General features: G+C 38.7%; 3 protein-coding genes across 3 annotated transcripts; 1 reads left to right on the top strand and 2 right to left on the bottom strand.

The window, feature by feature from the left end:
• Positions 1-315: 315 nt before the first annotated feature.
• LOC103385278 (trypsin-like) lies at positions 316-3,686 on the bottom strand. The gene is made up of 4 exons (XM_025059148.1): positions 3,246-3,686; positions 1,793-1,934; positions 1,426-1,692; positions 316-922 (listed from the first exon to the last, which is right to left on the bottom strand). The coding sequence occupies exons 1-4, from the start codon at positions 3,497-3,499 to the stop codon at positions 752-754; spliced, it is 834 nt and encodes a 277-aa protein (XP_024914916.1). The 5' UTR covers positions 3,500-3,686; the 3' UTR covers positions 316-751.
• LOC112487624 (trypsin-like) lies at positions 1,187-2,677 on the bottom strand. The gene is made up of 2 exons (XM_025059452.1): positions 1,793-2,677; positions 1,187-1,692 (listed from the first exon to the last, which is right to left on the bottom strand). The coding sequence occupies exons 1-2, from the start codon at positions 1,922-1,924 to the stop codon at positions 1,381-1,383; spliced, it is 444 nt and encodes a 147-aa protein (XP_024915220.1). The 5' UTR covers positions 1,925-2,677; the 3' UTR covers positions 1,187-1,380.
• Positions 3,687-9,731: 6,045 nt separating the features above from the next.
• On the top strand, positions 9,732-13,141 carry LOC103385277 (trypsin). Its single transcript, XM_025059612.1, has 5 exons — positions 9,732-10,484; positions 10,685-10,844; positions 10,994-11,135; positions 11,718-11,972; positions 12,226-13,141. Exons 1-5 carry the CDS (start codon positions 10,430-10,432, stop codon positions 12,373-12,375), a joined length of 762 nt encoding a protein of 253 aa, XP_024915380.1. The 5' UTR covers positions 9,732-10,429; the 3' UTR covers positions 12,376-13,141.
• The last annotated feature ends 208 nt before the right edge of the window (positions 13,142-13,349 follow it).

Here is a 13,349-nt window from a genome sequence, read left to right as displayed (position 1 = left end):
GAGTATTTGATTAAACTAGTCGGGCGGTTTCAGTCTAACGATGATCACCGGAGAGTCTGGTTTGGAACATTGTATTTCATGGAAATGAAGCCACTTTTACCAAACTGCTGATGTGAAAATACCAAAATACAGGTTCAATTCCAATAGTGTTGCAGAGCTCACATATATATGATATATATATACGTATATATACAGTATGTATATGTGTATATATGTATACGTGTGTGTATATATTTAGATATATAATTTGTGTTTATATGTATATACATATGTATTTCTATATGTTTATGAATATATATTAACTAAAGGGGGGCAGTTTATATGGAACAGGTATATAATATTGTTTTACATGTTAAAACATCCATTGGATTGGGCGATGGGGTCAAGCTTATACACTATGCGGGTTTATTTCCATGAAACGTATATATCTATCCGGATACTATCCGGATACTATCCAGGTCAGTAATATGAACAGGTATGTGCTGTGGTTGAGACGTCTCAACTTCTGCCACAGGCAGCATGCACAAAATGAGGAGGAGGAGTCCGTACAGTAAATAAATCTGGTCCCACACTGCATGTCTGTTGGCGTTCACTCAGACAGTGGGAGCGTTTCCCAAAATGTGTTAACAATTCCTTCAGCACATACAGTATACGCACTGTATAATCGAATGTGCACAAGTGATAGAGAAAAGATACAGTACATATATATTCAAGGTCTGTGTTCTGTCTTCACGTCACGGTGACGCGGGTGTCATTTGTGATCACACCTGCTGAAGTAGCTGAATACGGTGTTGTCTATCCACCTGCGGAACTTGGACACCGCCGTGTAAACCCCTGGAAAGCTAGGTGCAGCGCAGCCTTTTCCCCAAGACACTAAGCCATAGATGCGGCCTTCGCACACAAGTGGACCCCCAGAGTCTCCCTAAGACAAGAACAAGGAATAAAAAAATACATATAAATATATCATTTTAAAAAGAAAGGTATGAAACCAGCACGGTCAAACTAAAATACAGGGGAACCTCGGTTTTCAAACTTAATTTGTTCGCGAGGGCCGTTCGTGAACCGAAATGTTCAAAAACTGAAACAATTTTCCTCGTAGGAATCAATGTAAAATAAATGATTCCGTTAGTCAGTTATTGAATAAAAAAAAGGAAATAGGCTACCACAGGGCAATAATTCCAGCGTCTGATATTGTTGGTGTGTTGGACAACCGTGAGTTTTGGTACGACAACCGGGCAATTTTTGGTTAAACATGTGTTCATGAACTGAAATGTTCGAAAAGGGAGGCGTTCGACAACCGAGGTTCCACTGTAAAATCGATCATCTTAACAGGCCTTTGACAGCCCTTCAGTGTGCAGTAGAAATCCACCTGATTGTAAATCAACAGCTAAAAGCAGCTAAATCATATAAAAAGCTTGATCTTACCTTACAAGAATCCTTTCCTCCGTCGCGGAAGCCGGCACAGATCATAGAGTGTGTTATATTCCCGTTATATGAATCGCTGCTGTTACACAACTGTGTCGATACGATAGGGACTTTGACCGTGAGGAGCGTTGAGGGAATCTGGGAGTCGTAGGCGCTGGTTAATCCCCAGCCTGACACTCGGCACATCTGTCCCTCATCAATGGAAGCATCTTGTCTGGGTAGCAGGGCGATGGAAACGTAGCTGTTCATGTAGATCGGTGACCTCAGCTGAAAAAGAAAAAAAGCAACGGTGTTTTGAGGAACATGATAAGGAATATCCAGGCCTTTATATATATTGGTTATGTGGGAAACTTTTTGGATAAAGTACTTTGATAAGCATGAGGTCATTGTTGTTGGTGTCCTTGTCGAACCCTGGGTGGGGAACCAGATAATGGGGGAGGATTTCTTGCTCCTTGCCCTCATAGATCGAAAGAGAGTAGTCTCCTGCTACTATCAACATGCGATTCACCCTAAAAAAAATCAAAAATCCAAGGTAAATTTGCAGCCATGTTCAGGTAAGGACTTACAGAGATAGTAGCCACCATAAAGTTCTATCATTTTGAACAAGGCTTTTTGCTAGTCCTCAAGAAATCAGTTTTTTAAGGGCAAGATTCAAGGCTAATTCTGTGAAATGATAGAAGCAGCAGGTGATTTGTTTTTGTCATTTTTGGCAACACAGGGAGCAGGAGAGTTTTGGTGCTTGGTCAACACACCATGGTCGAACCCAATACAGGATTCAAAACTGGCAACCCTCTAATCTGGTGGAGACTGGTGGTGATTTCATATGTATGTATGTTTTTGGAGAATGAGAATTTCTTGGGCAGAAAAAAAAATTGGAACATTTCAGAAACTTGAGAAATGTCAGCCAACGTGACTGAAAGGTTCCAAACAAAGTCTATGATCTGGTCTGGACTTAAATTTAAACATCAGAATGAAAACTGAATTAAGTGAAAAGGCACAACTGTGGTCACGTTAGCAGGAAACTCGAGTTTTTAAAATGATATTTTGTACAGTGCTGTGCTAACAAGTACTAACCTCTATGCTTTGAGGTCTTGTTTGAGTTGTTTTCCTTTGTTTGAAAATATATTTAAATTCTCATTAGAATTTCAGGGCAGCTTAAGACATTTTGAGGACATTTTGGGGGGTAGCTACAGCTGGCAGCCAGCTAACGCAACAAGCTAGCTACAGTTCTCACCATAGAAGCAAATCTAGGTTTATTTCATTCTCATCAAAACAGCTGACATCTGACTCACTGATAATTTTCATTTGTGTTCATTTAATTAAAACATAAAAAATGAGGCGGAGGAAATGACTACAAACGTTGCCATTCAGTAACCATAACAATAAGAAAAAACACGGCTGTTTCCTTACTGGCACACTCTGTCTTTATAACAATGACCAAACAGGAGCTGTATATAACATTAAGGTTTTCTGGTGCCTCCCTAACCAACGGGCCTGTGAGTCATCTTTAAGCCAAACAATAAAAAAAGTCTGACAAATGAAAACACGATGTGAATCAGATGTCATGCTAGAGATGCTTCTGTACAAATAATAATAATAATAATACTGTTAAAATAAAATAACATCTTTATAGGAAAGGGTACATAGTATGCGTATGCATACATCTATGTACACACAATACTATTCAAACTGACACACCCATAAATATGAATACTGATTGACATAATCTTCTAATTTCCAGTGTAAATGTATGGATAATTCAAAAAAATAAGAAATTCGGGCAGAGACTCGTGACACAGCGTGGTCGAAGAGAAACATACCCGATGTTACAGTGTGCTGCTGTGATGACCCAGTACTTGTTTATTAGAGCGCCCCCACATTTGTGCTGGCGGTCTCTGGTCTGTATGGACACAATGTATTTGATGGAATGTGGAACTGGTGCATAGCCTCCCACGATTCGTTCTTGTGCGTGAACATCTGGACCTGCAGGGACAGACGTGTAAAAACCAGAAAGATCAGCGTTTTTGGACAAAAGGTGAAACCGTTTTAAATTCATATCTGCACTCAGCAGCATATCAACAATATTTCAAAACAAACAATAATAAAAAATATTTTTGCCGCTGTAGAATGAGCCTCAAGCCAAACTTTATAGTATAGTGTCCAGATGTAAAGTCTGACCACAGCAACCACTTAGATCTCGTGAGAAGACGTTGACGTCTTTCACATCAGTTTTACTCTGGCACAGAGCTGCCCAAATAAATTTAAAACCTGCTAACCTGCTTATGCTAAAAAAAAACAAAATATAAACAAATAAACAATTTAAATATATATATACTCTATATACAGTATTTATTTATTTATTTATTTATTTATTGATTTATTTGGATCCTTGGAGGATTTATCCATGGGTCAAGATGTAAAAAAAACAAAATATAAACAAATAAACAATTTAAATATATATATACTCTATATACAGTATTTATTTATTTATTTATTTATTTATTTATTTATTTATTTATTTATTTATTTATTTATTTATTTATTTATTTATTTATTTATTTATTTATTTATTTATTTGGATCCTTGGAGGATTTATCCATGGGTCAAGATGGCAGGTTCAGACGTTAATAATAAAAGAGAGCAAGCAGAGCTGATGAAAGCTGACAAATCCAGTGACATCATCATTGGTAACACCAGTAACACTTTACCACTGTGAACATCTACTAGTTGACCTAGGCCACCAGAGCTGACCAACTGAAATGGAGCCCAGTATTTAAACGTCCTTTGTCAGTAAATTTAAATCTTTAACTCAAAGCCTGGCTGCAGGTGATTATGATCTGATCAACATGTTGTTCAGGTCAGATGTAGGACGTCTGACTGTGTCTCTGAGGACCTACACAGACGTCATATCTGTGCATTCATTCATCCTCTACAGTTTAACCCAGCGGTGTCTCAAACATATGGCCCGCGGGCCAAAACCGGCCCACTAAGTTTGGGCCAAGTATTCTTGCAAGTTTAATGATTCACAGAATTAAATTAATGTGCATCATGGGAGATGTAGTTTACCACACACCACACACCAAATTTAACCACGACATTTAACCTATCCAGTAAAGACAACCAGACCAAAATAAGCGCTGATGGGCCACATAAAATTTTATGGTGTGCTGGATTCGGCCCGCAGGCCTTGAATTTGACATATGTGATTCGGAGTGAACAGTCAACCTAATCGTACTTGTTTTGGGGCAAAAGTATTTAAAGGTAAAGTCGTCCATTAAAGGGGAAAACATGGAAACTGCTTCCAGGGACTTCTTGCTTTTTCAGCTCCTATCCATGTTGTGTAAACCAGACATCAGTGTAGAGTTTATTTGTAGCTCATGGTGACTACGCTAAAAACACCATTTGAACATACAGTAAAAAAGCTATTACTTTTAAAACGCATGTTTAACCTGGAGGCAGACAACTGACCTCCAAGTAAACGTCTGCTCTGCTGGGACAGAAAGTGCTGAACAATGTGAAAAGAAGGAGTGGAGAAAAAAAATAGTTTTTAAGACCATACTGATGTTGGAGTCGTGGCCTAATTTCAAACACCTGCTTAATGTCAGCGAGCATACATCAGAGTAACTGAGCCGCTGAAATGTCGTCAGGAATGAAACAAAACCTTCTGCCTGTCCTAGATATTGATCTCGAGCTGTGCTCAGCCGCAGCATTTTCGCGTGTCACGAATGGAAATATTACAGTAATTTTAGACACTTTTGGAAACACACATGCAGAAATCCAATAGGCACTCCGTCAAGTAAACACTGTCAAACCACTAGTGCAGAATATCAGCTGTTCGCCCGTGTGCCGTTACACAAAATTTTCCGAAGAAAAAACAAACAAAAAACAGTTGCACCTCTTGCCAAAAGAGGCTACAGGAGAGTGGAGTTCAAGCGTCCGCCATGTTGATTGGGAAGCCAGGCGCTTCTAATCAGTCGTACATTGTAGACCTATTCACGGCGGGGGGTCTCCTTTTACATGTTACCTTTGTGATATAATTGACAGGTACAACAAGGGGTGTGGACCACAACTACTTATTGTTGTTTTGGATGTGAGCCTTCATCTGTTGTTCATCTGAGGTTTCAGGTTTTTTCTGTGAATCTACACACTTACTAACCCTGTCCATTCAAAGGACATGTAGCTGTGAAATCTTTGAAGTGCTGGACGACAACGACAACAACAACAACAACATATTTTACCCAAGTTTCACCAAATCATTTTTTTAAAAATCTGATTATCACAACATAATAAAATCCCAGAAACCACTTATTTATCCAGATCTCCATGATTTGATTCAATCTCAGGTCAAACTTTTTTTTTTTCTCTTAACGTTTACATCACTCTGACACTGATTAACAATTTAAAACAAATCTTCCCTGTCGTGTATCTGCTTAAAAATGGATCCTAGTAAAACACAGTCTCTAGGGAAATCCTAGAGTAGCTCTACTAGACGTGAGGTTCTAAAAGGAAATACTAACAGTCTACGGGTCACAGCGAGTACTTGTAAAAAAAAAAAACCAACTCAGATTCATCATGTTCTGGGAGTTTTCCTTTCTTGTTTTTTTTTTCTTTCAAAGTGACAGACCAAACATTACAAGTTAGACATTTAAAAAAATAATAATCTGTCATCACTGATTCTTGTGAGTTTAAACCAAAAGAAATCACAGAACCGTCAGCTGGAAATAAAGCAGCATACTCACAGTATAGTGTCAGGATTCCCAGCAGTATACAAATCAGTAAAGATACCACATCCATGGTGACACAAAGGGAGCCGCAGTCTACACACAGCGCCGAACTGTGTGTTGTCTAATCTTATTGGGAAGGCATTGCACCAGCACTCTCGGGTTTCTTTATAGTTCTTATTTCAGTTTCCATGGTCACCTGCTCGTCAGGAACAATATATAATTTAAGCTTCCACGGTGGCACAGCCCCCCTGCCTCACCTCTCACACAGCCCAATCAGGCTCTCCTATATTTGTCTGTTGTCTGTATCATCGCCCACCTTATTGTTCAGAGTCATAAAAAAGCAGGAGGCTATACAGCACTGGACTCTGGGGGGCAGAAGAGAGAAGGGGGCAGGGGGATGTTGCTGGGAACCGGCACGTGAAGTACTTTTGTAGAGTTTCCTGATGTTCCTCGAACATGTGTAACATATGACCAATTTAGGAAGTGAATTCAAAGGTACAGCGTGTAGAATTTAGCAACATCTAGTGGTGAAGTTACATGACGAGGTTGGACATTTTGGGGAGTTTGTGTGTTCGCCTTCAGTTGTCATTTAAAAGTTTTATTTATTTATTATTTTTCACCATGTTGGGTTAATTTGATCCAACATGGACGACCTGCTCGTAATTAAAGAAGGTACTGGAATCTTTTTTTTTTTTTTAAATAGGGCTTCCCAGAAATGAAAACAATGATTCATACTATCTGGTAAAATAGCCCAGTGTGTTATTTATTGCTCTGTAATCAGGAGGAAGTGGCTAAGATGTCTTTAGACCTGCTGGTTCAGACCCAACTCTTCTTCACAGCTCAAATCTGTATCTCGTTGGAATTCGAGAGAATTCCAAAACTCCAGTAGAAACCAATTTTCCATTATATTTTTTAACTGTCTGCTTTACTGTCGTGGTAGTTACAAACATGTACCAAACAGTACCTGTGAATACAAGTGAGATCGATCTTATTAAACGTAAACGTTAGCCCAATGTAGTGGGACAAAATACGAGTCTAATCCGTTCAACAACAGCACTCGTGTCTCGATCAAATTTTCCCCTTTACAAAATAACTAAAAACCATTTAATTTGTTCCAGCTCCGCAGAAATATACTATTCATTTCCTCCGATCTAAACATCCAAAACCTACATATAAACAAATATATTGATCATATAAAATAATAATTAAGAAAACATGTAATAATACTGTTATAAAATTGGGTAAAATAACCCATCGAGGGACAGTGAGAGCAACAGTGTCTAGTGGGAAAATGGAGCTCAGTTGAGCACTTGTAACTGTCGATGTTTCCTCGTATTTCAAGGAAAATCTTGCAAAAGTGGCTTACTCGTAAGTTGGAAGTGCGGTAGTTTTCGGGTAGCTCATATCTTGAAACCCCCACTGTACACTGAATTAATTTCAGCAGCAGAAATTCAAAATGAATTAATTTTGAAATGTTTGCTTGGTTTGAAAAAAGAGCCTAGCTTACCTTGCTAACGTAGCTAACATAGTTTGTAATGTTGTAATGTACAAGCCTCAGAAATAAGTAGTTTAAATTATAAAGTTGAACGTTAAAGACATCGACTTGTAGCTGCAGACAAAACACAGGAAAAAAGGAAAAAGAAGGTTGGAAAATAAGCAACAATAAACAGGCTATGTTTGTTAGCTATTTGTACTTAGCAGTGCAGCTACCTCGGGTGGTTGAAATGGTAGAGTCCAAATGAGGGCTAAAGAGATTTTATATTAAAATTTGTGTTTGGCAAATATTAAAAAAAATGTTATTCCACTGGAATTTGGTTCAATCACCATTAGGTCAGTCTTAGCCCCACCCCAAATGCTCTCATTGGCTGAGAGGTGTGATGCCACCAGTCTCCAGCCAGTTCATCCATGCCCTTCCTGTACAACACGGCTGTTGTTTATTTGTATTCAGAGCCATTGAAGAAAGGATTTGAAATTAAATAAATTGAATACAAATTAAATTTAAAATAATTATAACTGTTTTTCAAGTGATGCACTGACGCTGTTATATCTAAACCAGCTAAAATATTTTAAGACAGAGACAGAAATTAGAAGTTGACTTGTATGAACGTGGTTAACATTTAAAGAAATATTGTGTAAAAATAATATATAAGTAATGTTCCAGAAAACACAAGTTTCTTATAAAGGCAGTGTGTTTAATCATTCTCAAATGAACACACATACAACATGAAATATATATACATATATATGTATGTATATATGTCCTGCATTTATTTTAATTAAAATGTCACAGTAGGAAAAATCCTACTAAAAAAAACAAACTCCAAAGTGCCATCTCATTCTTTCTCTTGTGCACCCCCTAGTGGCAGCTCATGCACCAGAAAGCGGTGCACATACCACACTTTGGAAATCCCCGCCTTCCACCATTCTGCTGTCATATGGATGACAAGAATCTTTTTGTTCCTTTAAAACAAACAGCCTTGACTTTGGTGTCAGAGACGGTCAAACTGATACGGCTGCCCCACATGTACCGGAGAACTGGGCATCATTAAAAATGGAGGACAGCCTGGCCAGGTCTCATCACTGCCAGCAATCCTCGGTGGAGTTCCTGACCTCTGCTGCCTAATAGCCCTATCTATTGCCCTCGCTGCCACTGATATCTGTGTCCAGGCCTGTGTCCTCCCCCCTGAGAGCTGACCAGAGGCTTTTTTTCCACACGACCTACTCTTTAGTCCGAACACCGGCAACAATACAAATGGTTGCCACCTCTCGCACTGTCTACGTCAGGTGTATATCAGCGAACAGTCTTTTCTGTTTCCTGCTGTTTCTCGGCAGAATTCATCAAGCCCCAAGCCCCCCCCCCCCCGGGGACTGGGCTGGGAAATAGGGACAGGGTGCAGGAAGTGGTTTTTGATTTTCTGGTATTTTATGCAGCTTCACTCCTGAGACTTTTACTGTATTTCTGTGTCGTATTTAGTGGAACACAGATGTCAGTAAAACAGTTATGTAACGTTGCAGTACAAAGGAATGTCTCTCTGTCCGTTCGTCCGTCCACGTCGTATTTAATTATCGTCAAGAGAATCTCGGCCCACTTAAGAAATAATTAATTGACGACCGACTGTAACAAAATGTTACACTGCACGGTGAATTGTTGTTCAGATCCAGAGATAATCTTCAGTTACAGTGTTTGGAGTGGGATCACAGCCGCGCGGTCCTATCGATGCCAACGTCGCTCTCCGTTTTCCCCTCAGCCTCACTGACTGATGTGATGAGGTGCGATGTACGTTTTTATGCCAATTCTACAATAACACCAGGACAAGTTATATTTATATTTCTTTACATCACTAATTAAATCGTTAATATGCCAAATCATCATTGTTAAATGGTTTAATAGGATCTATGTCTAGCAGCGATTTTCAAAATATGGTGCGCATCCCACCGGTGGTACTTGGGCTCCCTCTGTGTGTGCGTTCAAGAATTGAATTTCAGTGTCAGTTTTCCACAACATAATAAAGTTTGTTGACGTACATGAGCAAGGTTTATAGTATGAGTACTCGGTGCCCAGAACTTTATCTCTTTGAGTGCCATAGAAAGGCCGGGCACCACATTTTTGAATTCCATTACAGATTAATATGACAGGTTTCATATAACCATAACCAAAATAATTGTACAATAAAAATGACAATAGTGTTTTTTTTTCACTGTCATTGCCGTGAAACAGGCTGTAAACATTCGCTGTGTCGGTGACCTAGTCACAGCGAGCAAATAAAAAGGTGATCCCATTCTGAACAGCGTCATATCCCAAGGTGCAAGCAGGAGACCAACGTTCGCAGCAAACATAATAAAGGTAAAGGCCTCTGCTTTGTCAACTTGTAGGTCAGTTTCATTGTTGCAGTGGGAGATGGTAAAAGCATAGAACAAGACGAAGAGATAATTTCAACAAAAGATTTGGACAGGGATACTGTTACACTATAAAAGGCAAAAGAGAGGCACAGTCATCAGCAGTTCAAAATCCTCTGAAGGTGTGTGTGTGTGTTGGAGCTGAAAAAACAAAGGTAAGACACGCAATTTTTAATCACTTTGCTCACATGCAGTCAATATTAGAGTCGGAGTGATTCCACGTTGAACGTTGCTCTCAACTCTGATATATGATATTGGCAGTAAGGTGCAGTAGAAGGTTAGGATGTTAGCGTTTTCTTACCCTTGTGTGTGAAAGTAAACACTGCATAATATCCACTCTTATAATAATAATATTTTCTCCCCTGTAGGAGATAAGAGACAGAATGGGTTTGCTACAAATTTGTACTTCACTGTTGCTTTTTACCTTCGCTACATCAGGTAAGTTGTGATTTTATGTTTCATGAGTATTTTTTATTTTTATTTTTATTTTTATTTTTGGTGCCGTGTTTATTTAAATCGAGTCAATTCCTTACCCTATGAATGTTAACTTAAAAAGTTGTGGCGGTGAAACCTGACCACGAACTGTTCATTGCTTGAAACGATAAGATCGAGAATCACGACATGATTTCTATTCTCAGCGCCAACGAATGATTCCAAGATCATTGGAGGTCAAGTTGTCAGCCCAAACTCCCTCAAATACCAGGTGTCTGTGTTTAGCAAGATAGTCAACAGCCATTACTGTGGCGGAACCTTGGTCCACCCTCAGTGGGTGGTGTCTGCTGCCCACTGCTGGATACCGTAAGTATTGTCACAACAAATGTATAGTACGGATGGAAAGTACAGAAATGATAGCTGCGTTAGCGTGAAGCCAAACTGTGCAGTTGTCTGACTTTGTTCTGACAGAGTAATAATCCGGATGGCTTTCTGGTCTCCTTTGTTGGACTCAGGTATTTCCTGATGACGGTGCGTTTAGGTAGACACAACCTGCTTAGAAATGAAGAGGAGACTGAACAAACCTTCTCCGTCATAAGGACTATGAAAGCCGGGTTTAACTATGCCACATTTGACGACGACATCATGCTTCTGAAGGTAAGAGGAGAAATTAGCGACAAAAAACACACATATTTAATTAAAATTAGCACACTCACTACATACATACATATATTTCCGGAACATATAACTACAATAAAGATAAATACATTTTAATGTAATCAATTCATATGTATGAGGGAATAAAAATGCCAAGAGGGTTAAATTATTTTACTTGACAATAATTCTTAAAAGAAGTACAAAGTCCTTACTACACATTCGAGTGGAAAAAGAAGTACAAAGTCCTTACTACACATTTAAGTCGAATATAAAGTTATTTTGACGCAATCTATCAATTAGTTTTACTTTGGCTCCCTCTAGTGGCATTCGGGGGAATTAACTCATGGAGTTTAGTAGTCACTTACCTGCTAATGATAAGCGTTATACAGTATATGAATTAACTCATGGAGTTTAGTAGTCACCTGCTAATGATAAGCGTTATATAGTCTCACCTTGTTGTATTGTGTGTGTGTGTGGTTTCGACATTGAAAATAGATGCTGGTTGTAGTATTTTTGTATTTTAGTTTAGTCGTACTGATGGTACTTGGAGAGACAAATATCCATCTCTTGTTTTTGTTGCAGCTGGATAGACCAGCAATACTGAATGAATATGTAGATCTCGCCCAACTGCCAACTCCATCAGAATACCTCGCCCCGTACAGTGTCTGTACAGTGAGCGGCTGGGGGGTGACAAGTATCTTCGACTACTACCTGTCCCCTGTGCTACGTGCTGTGGATGTCAGTATTATACCATACTGCCAATACTACTACTGGGGCATGATCTCTGAAAACATGATATGTGCAGGATCTCCATACGGTGGAAAGGACTCCTGTCAGGTACATACATGAACTCATTCATATTCAGCAACTGTAGCAGCAGATATTACTTTTAATATATTTGTATTGATTAAAACCTTGCGAGACTGCCATCAAAAGGGCTAGGCCATCAAAAGGGGTCAAGAAAAGTAGCTTTGTTAATTTTTAGCACAGCTAAACCACATAATGTGGAATACTATGACCTAAGTACATAGGAGGAAAAAATGCATTAAACACATTCCTTATTACATGTAATCTTCTCGACCATCCACAGGGTGACTCTGGTGGCCCCCTAATCTGCAATGGCAAATTGATGGGCATCGTCTCCTGGGGTATCAGCTGTGCAAACCCAAGGTACCCTGGGGTTTACACCAAAGTGAGCAACTACGTCGACTGGATCAATTTCATAGTTACCCAATACTAGAAGGAGTTTGCCACCATCCTGGATGAAACTGTTGCAGATTTGATTGTTGATCTGATGAATAATTCAGTACTCGGAATAACATTTGTGATTACTGCCTTTTTTCTTTCTTTCTTTTTAATTTTGCCAAAGTCAACTTATCACACTTGGTATATTAGGGTTATATCTTTGGGGTAAGCTTAACAAATTCAGGGTAAACAATCATTTCTTTGACATTTGGTTTCTTACATATATGTTGATGGGCCAATAATGTGGTGAGTCATTTTACATCCACTGCTCTGACATGAGATGCAGTAATAAACGTTTGCCTTTTGTAATTTTTTCTAGCGGTACAAGAATCAGTTCCTGTATAGTAAAGCTACACTGTTTACAGATGACCAAACTGGTTATAAGCAACAATAGAGAATTATCACACTGCCCTGTTTTTCAGTGTTTTCTTTGTCATCATCAACAACTTTTAAAAGAATTTTCACTCAAAAACAACTTTAATTTAACATTTGATTACTTGCTATATGTTGTAAATATAGTCAATAAATAGAATATAACACTCACTAACAAGTGCAATATGAAGAAGCTCATCACATAGAAGTGGTTAGTGAACATGGCTGAAACTTTCTCACCGCTACTTAAAGCTCAACGTGAAGAAATTAAGCGCAGGTCAAGAAAAATTGTTTCTTTTGCACTGTAAGTTATATATATCTGTATATGTTTTGAACAATCTTTTTACATTTACAAGAAAAAAGAGCCAATAAAATTGTTATTATCTCAAGCTGTGTCAGGAGCACATGTCTCAAACACGTTCAAATACTGTAAACATCCATTAGCATTTGTTCCCCCAGATTCATAGATGGTTTGTAAGAAACGGCACAGCTGCCTGTAGCAAATAGTGAAGGCCCAGAAAAGTGACAGTAAAAGCCATGACGGGACAAATAAATACATCACTCACACGTTTAATGTTTTTCTTTAGGTATATTGAC

The sequence above is a fragment of the Cynoglossus semilaevis genome, chromosome 10, assembly GCF_000523025.1.
Source record: "Cynoglossus semilaevis isolate Cse_v1.0 chromosome 10, Cse_v1.0, whole genome shotgun sequence".
Lineage (NCBI taxonomy): Eukaryota > Metazoa > Chordata > Actinopteri > Pleuronectiformes > Cynoglossidae > Cynoglossus > Cynoglossus semilaevis.
Note: the sequence above shows the minus strand (reverse complement) of the source record. Positions and strands in the feature narration are given on the sequence as shown.

Coding starts and splice junctions, on each gene's coding strand:
- LOC112487624 (XM_025059452.1), bottom strand. CDS start 1,924: ATGTTGATAGTAGCAGGAGACTACTCTCTTTCGATCTATGAGGGCAAG. Junction 1,693..1,792: donor ATGACCTCATGCTTATCAAA/GTACTTTATCCA, acceptor TTTCTTTTTCAG/CTGAGGTCACCGATCTACAT.
- LOC103385278 (XM_025059148.1), bottom strand. CDS start 3,499: ATGCTGCTGAGTGCAGATATGAATTTAAAACGGTTTCACCTTTTGTCC. Junction 1,693..1,792: donor ATGACCTCATGCTTATCAAA/GTACTTTATCCA, acceptor TTTCTTTTTCAG/CTGAGGTCACCGATCTACAT. Junction 923..1,425: donor GAGGAAAGGATTCTTGTAAG/GTAAGATCAAGC, acceptor TTCTTGTCTTAG/GGAGACTCTGGGGGTCCACT.
- LOC103385277 (XM_025059612.1), top strand. CDS start 10,430: ATGGGTTTGCTACAAATTTGTACTTCACTGTTGCTTTTTACCTTCGCT. Junction 10,845..10,993: donor GCTGCCCACTGCTGGATACC/GTAAGTATTGTC, acceptor TGTTGGACTCAG/GTATTTCCTGATGACGGTGC. Junction 11,973..12,225: donor GTGGAAAGGACTCCTGTCAG/GTACATACATGA, acceptor GACCATCCACAG/GGTGACTCTGGTGGCCCCCT.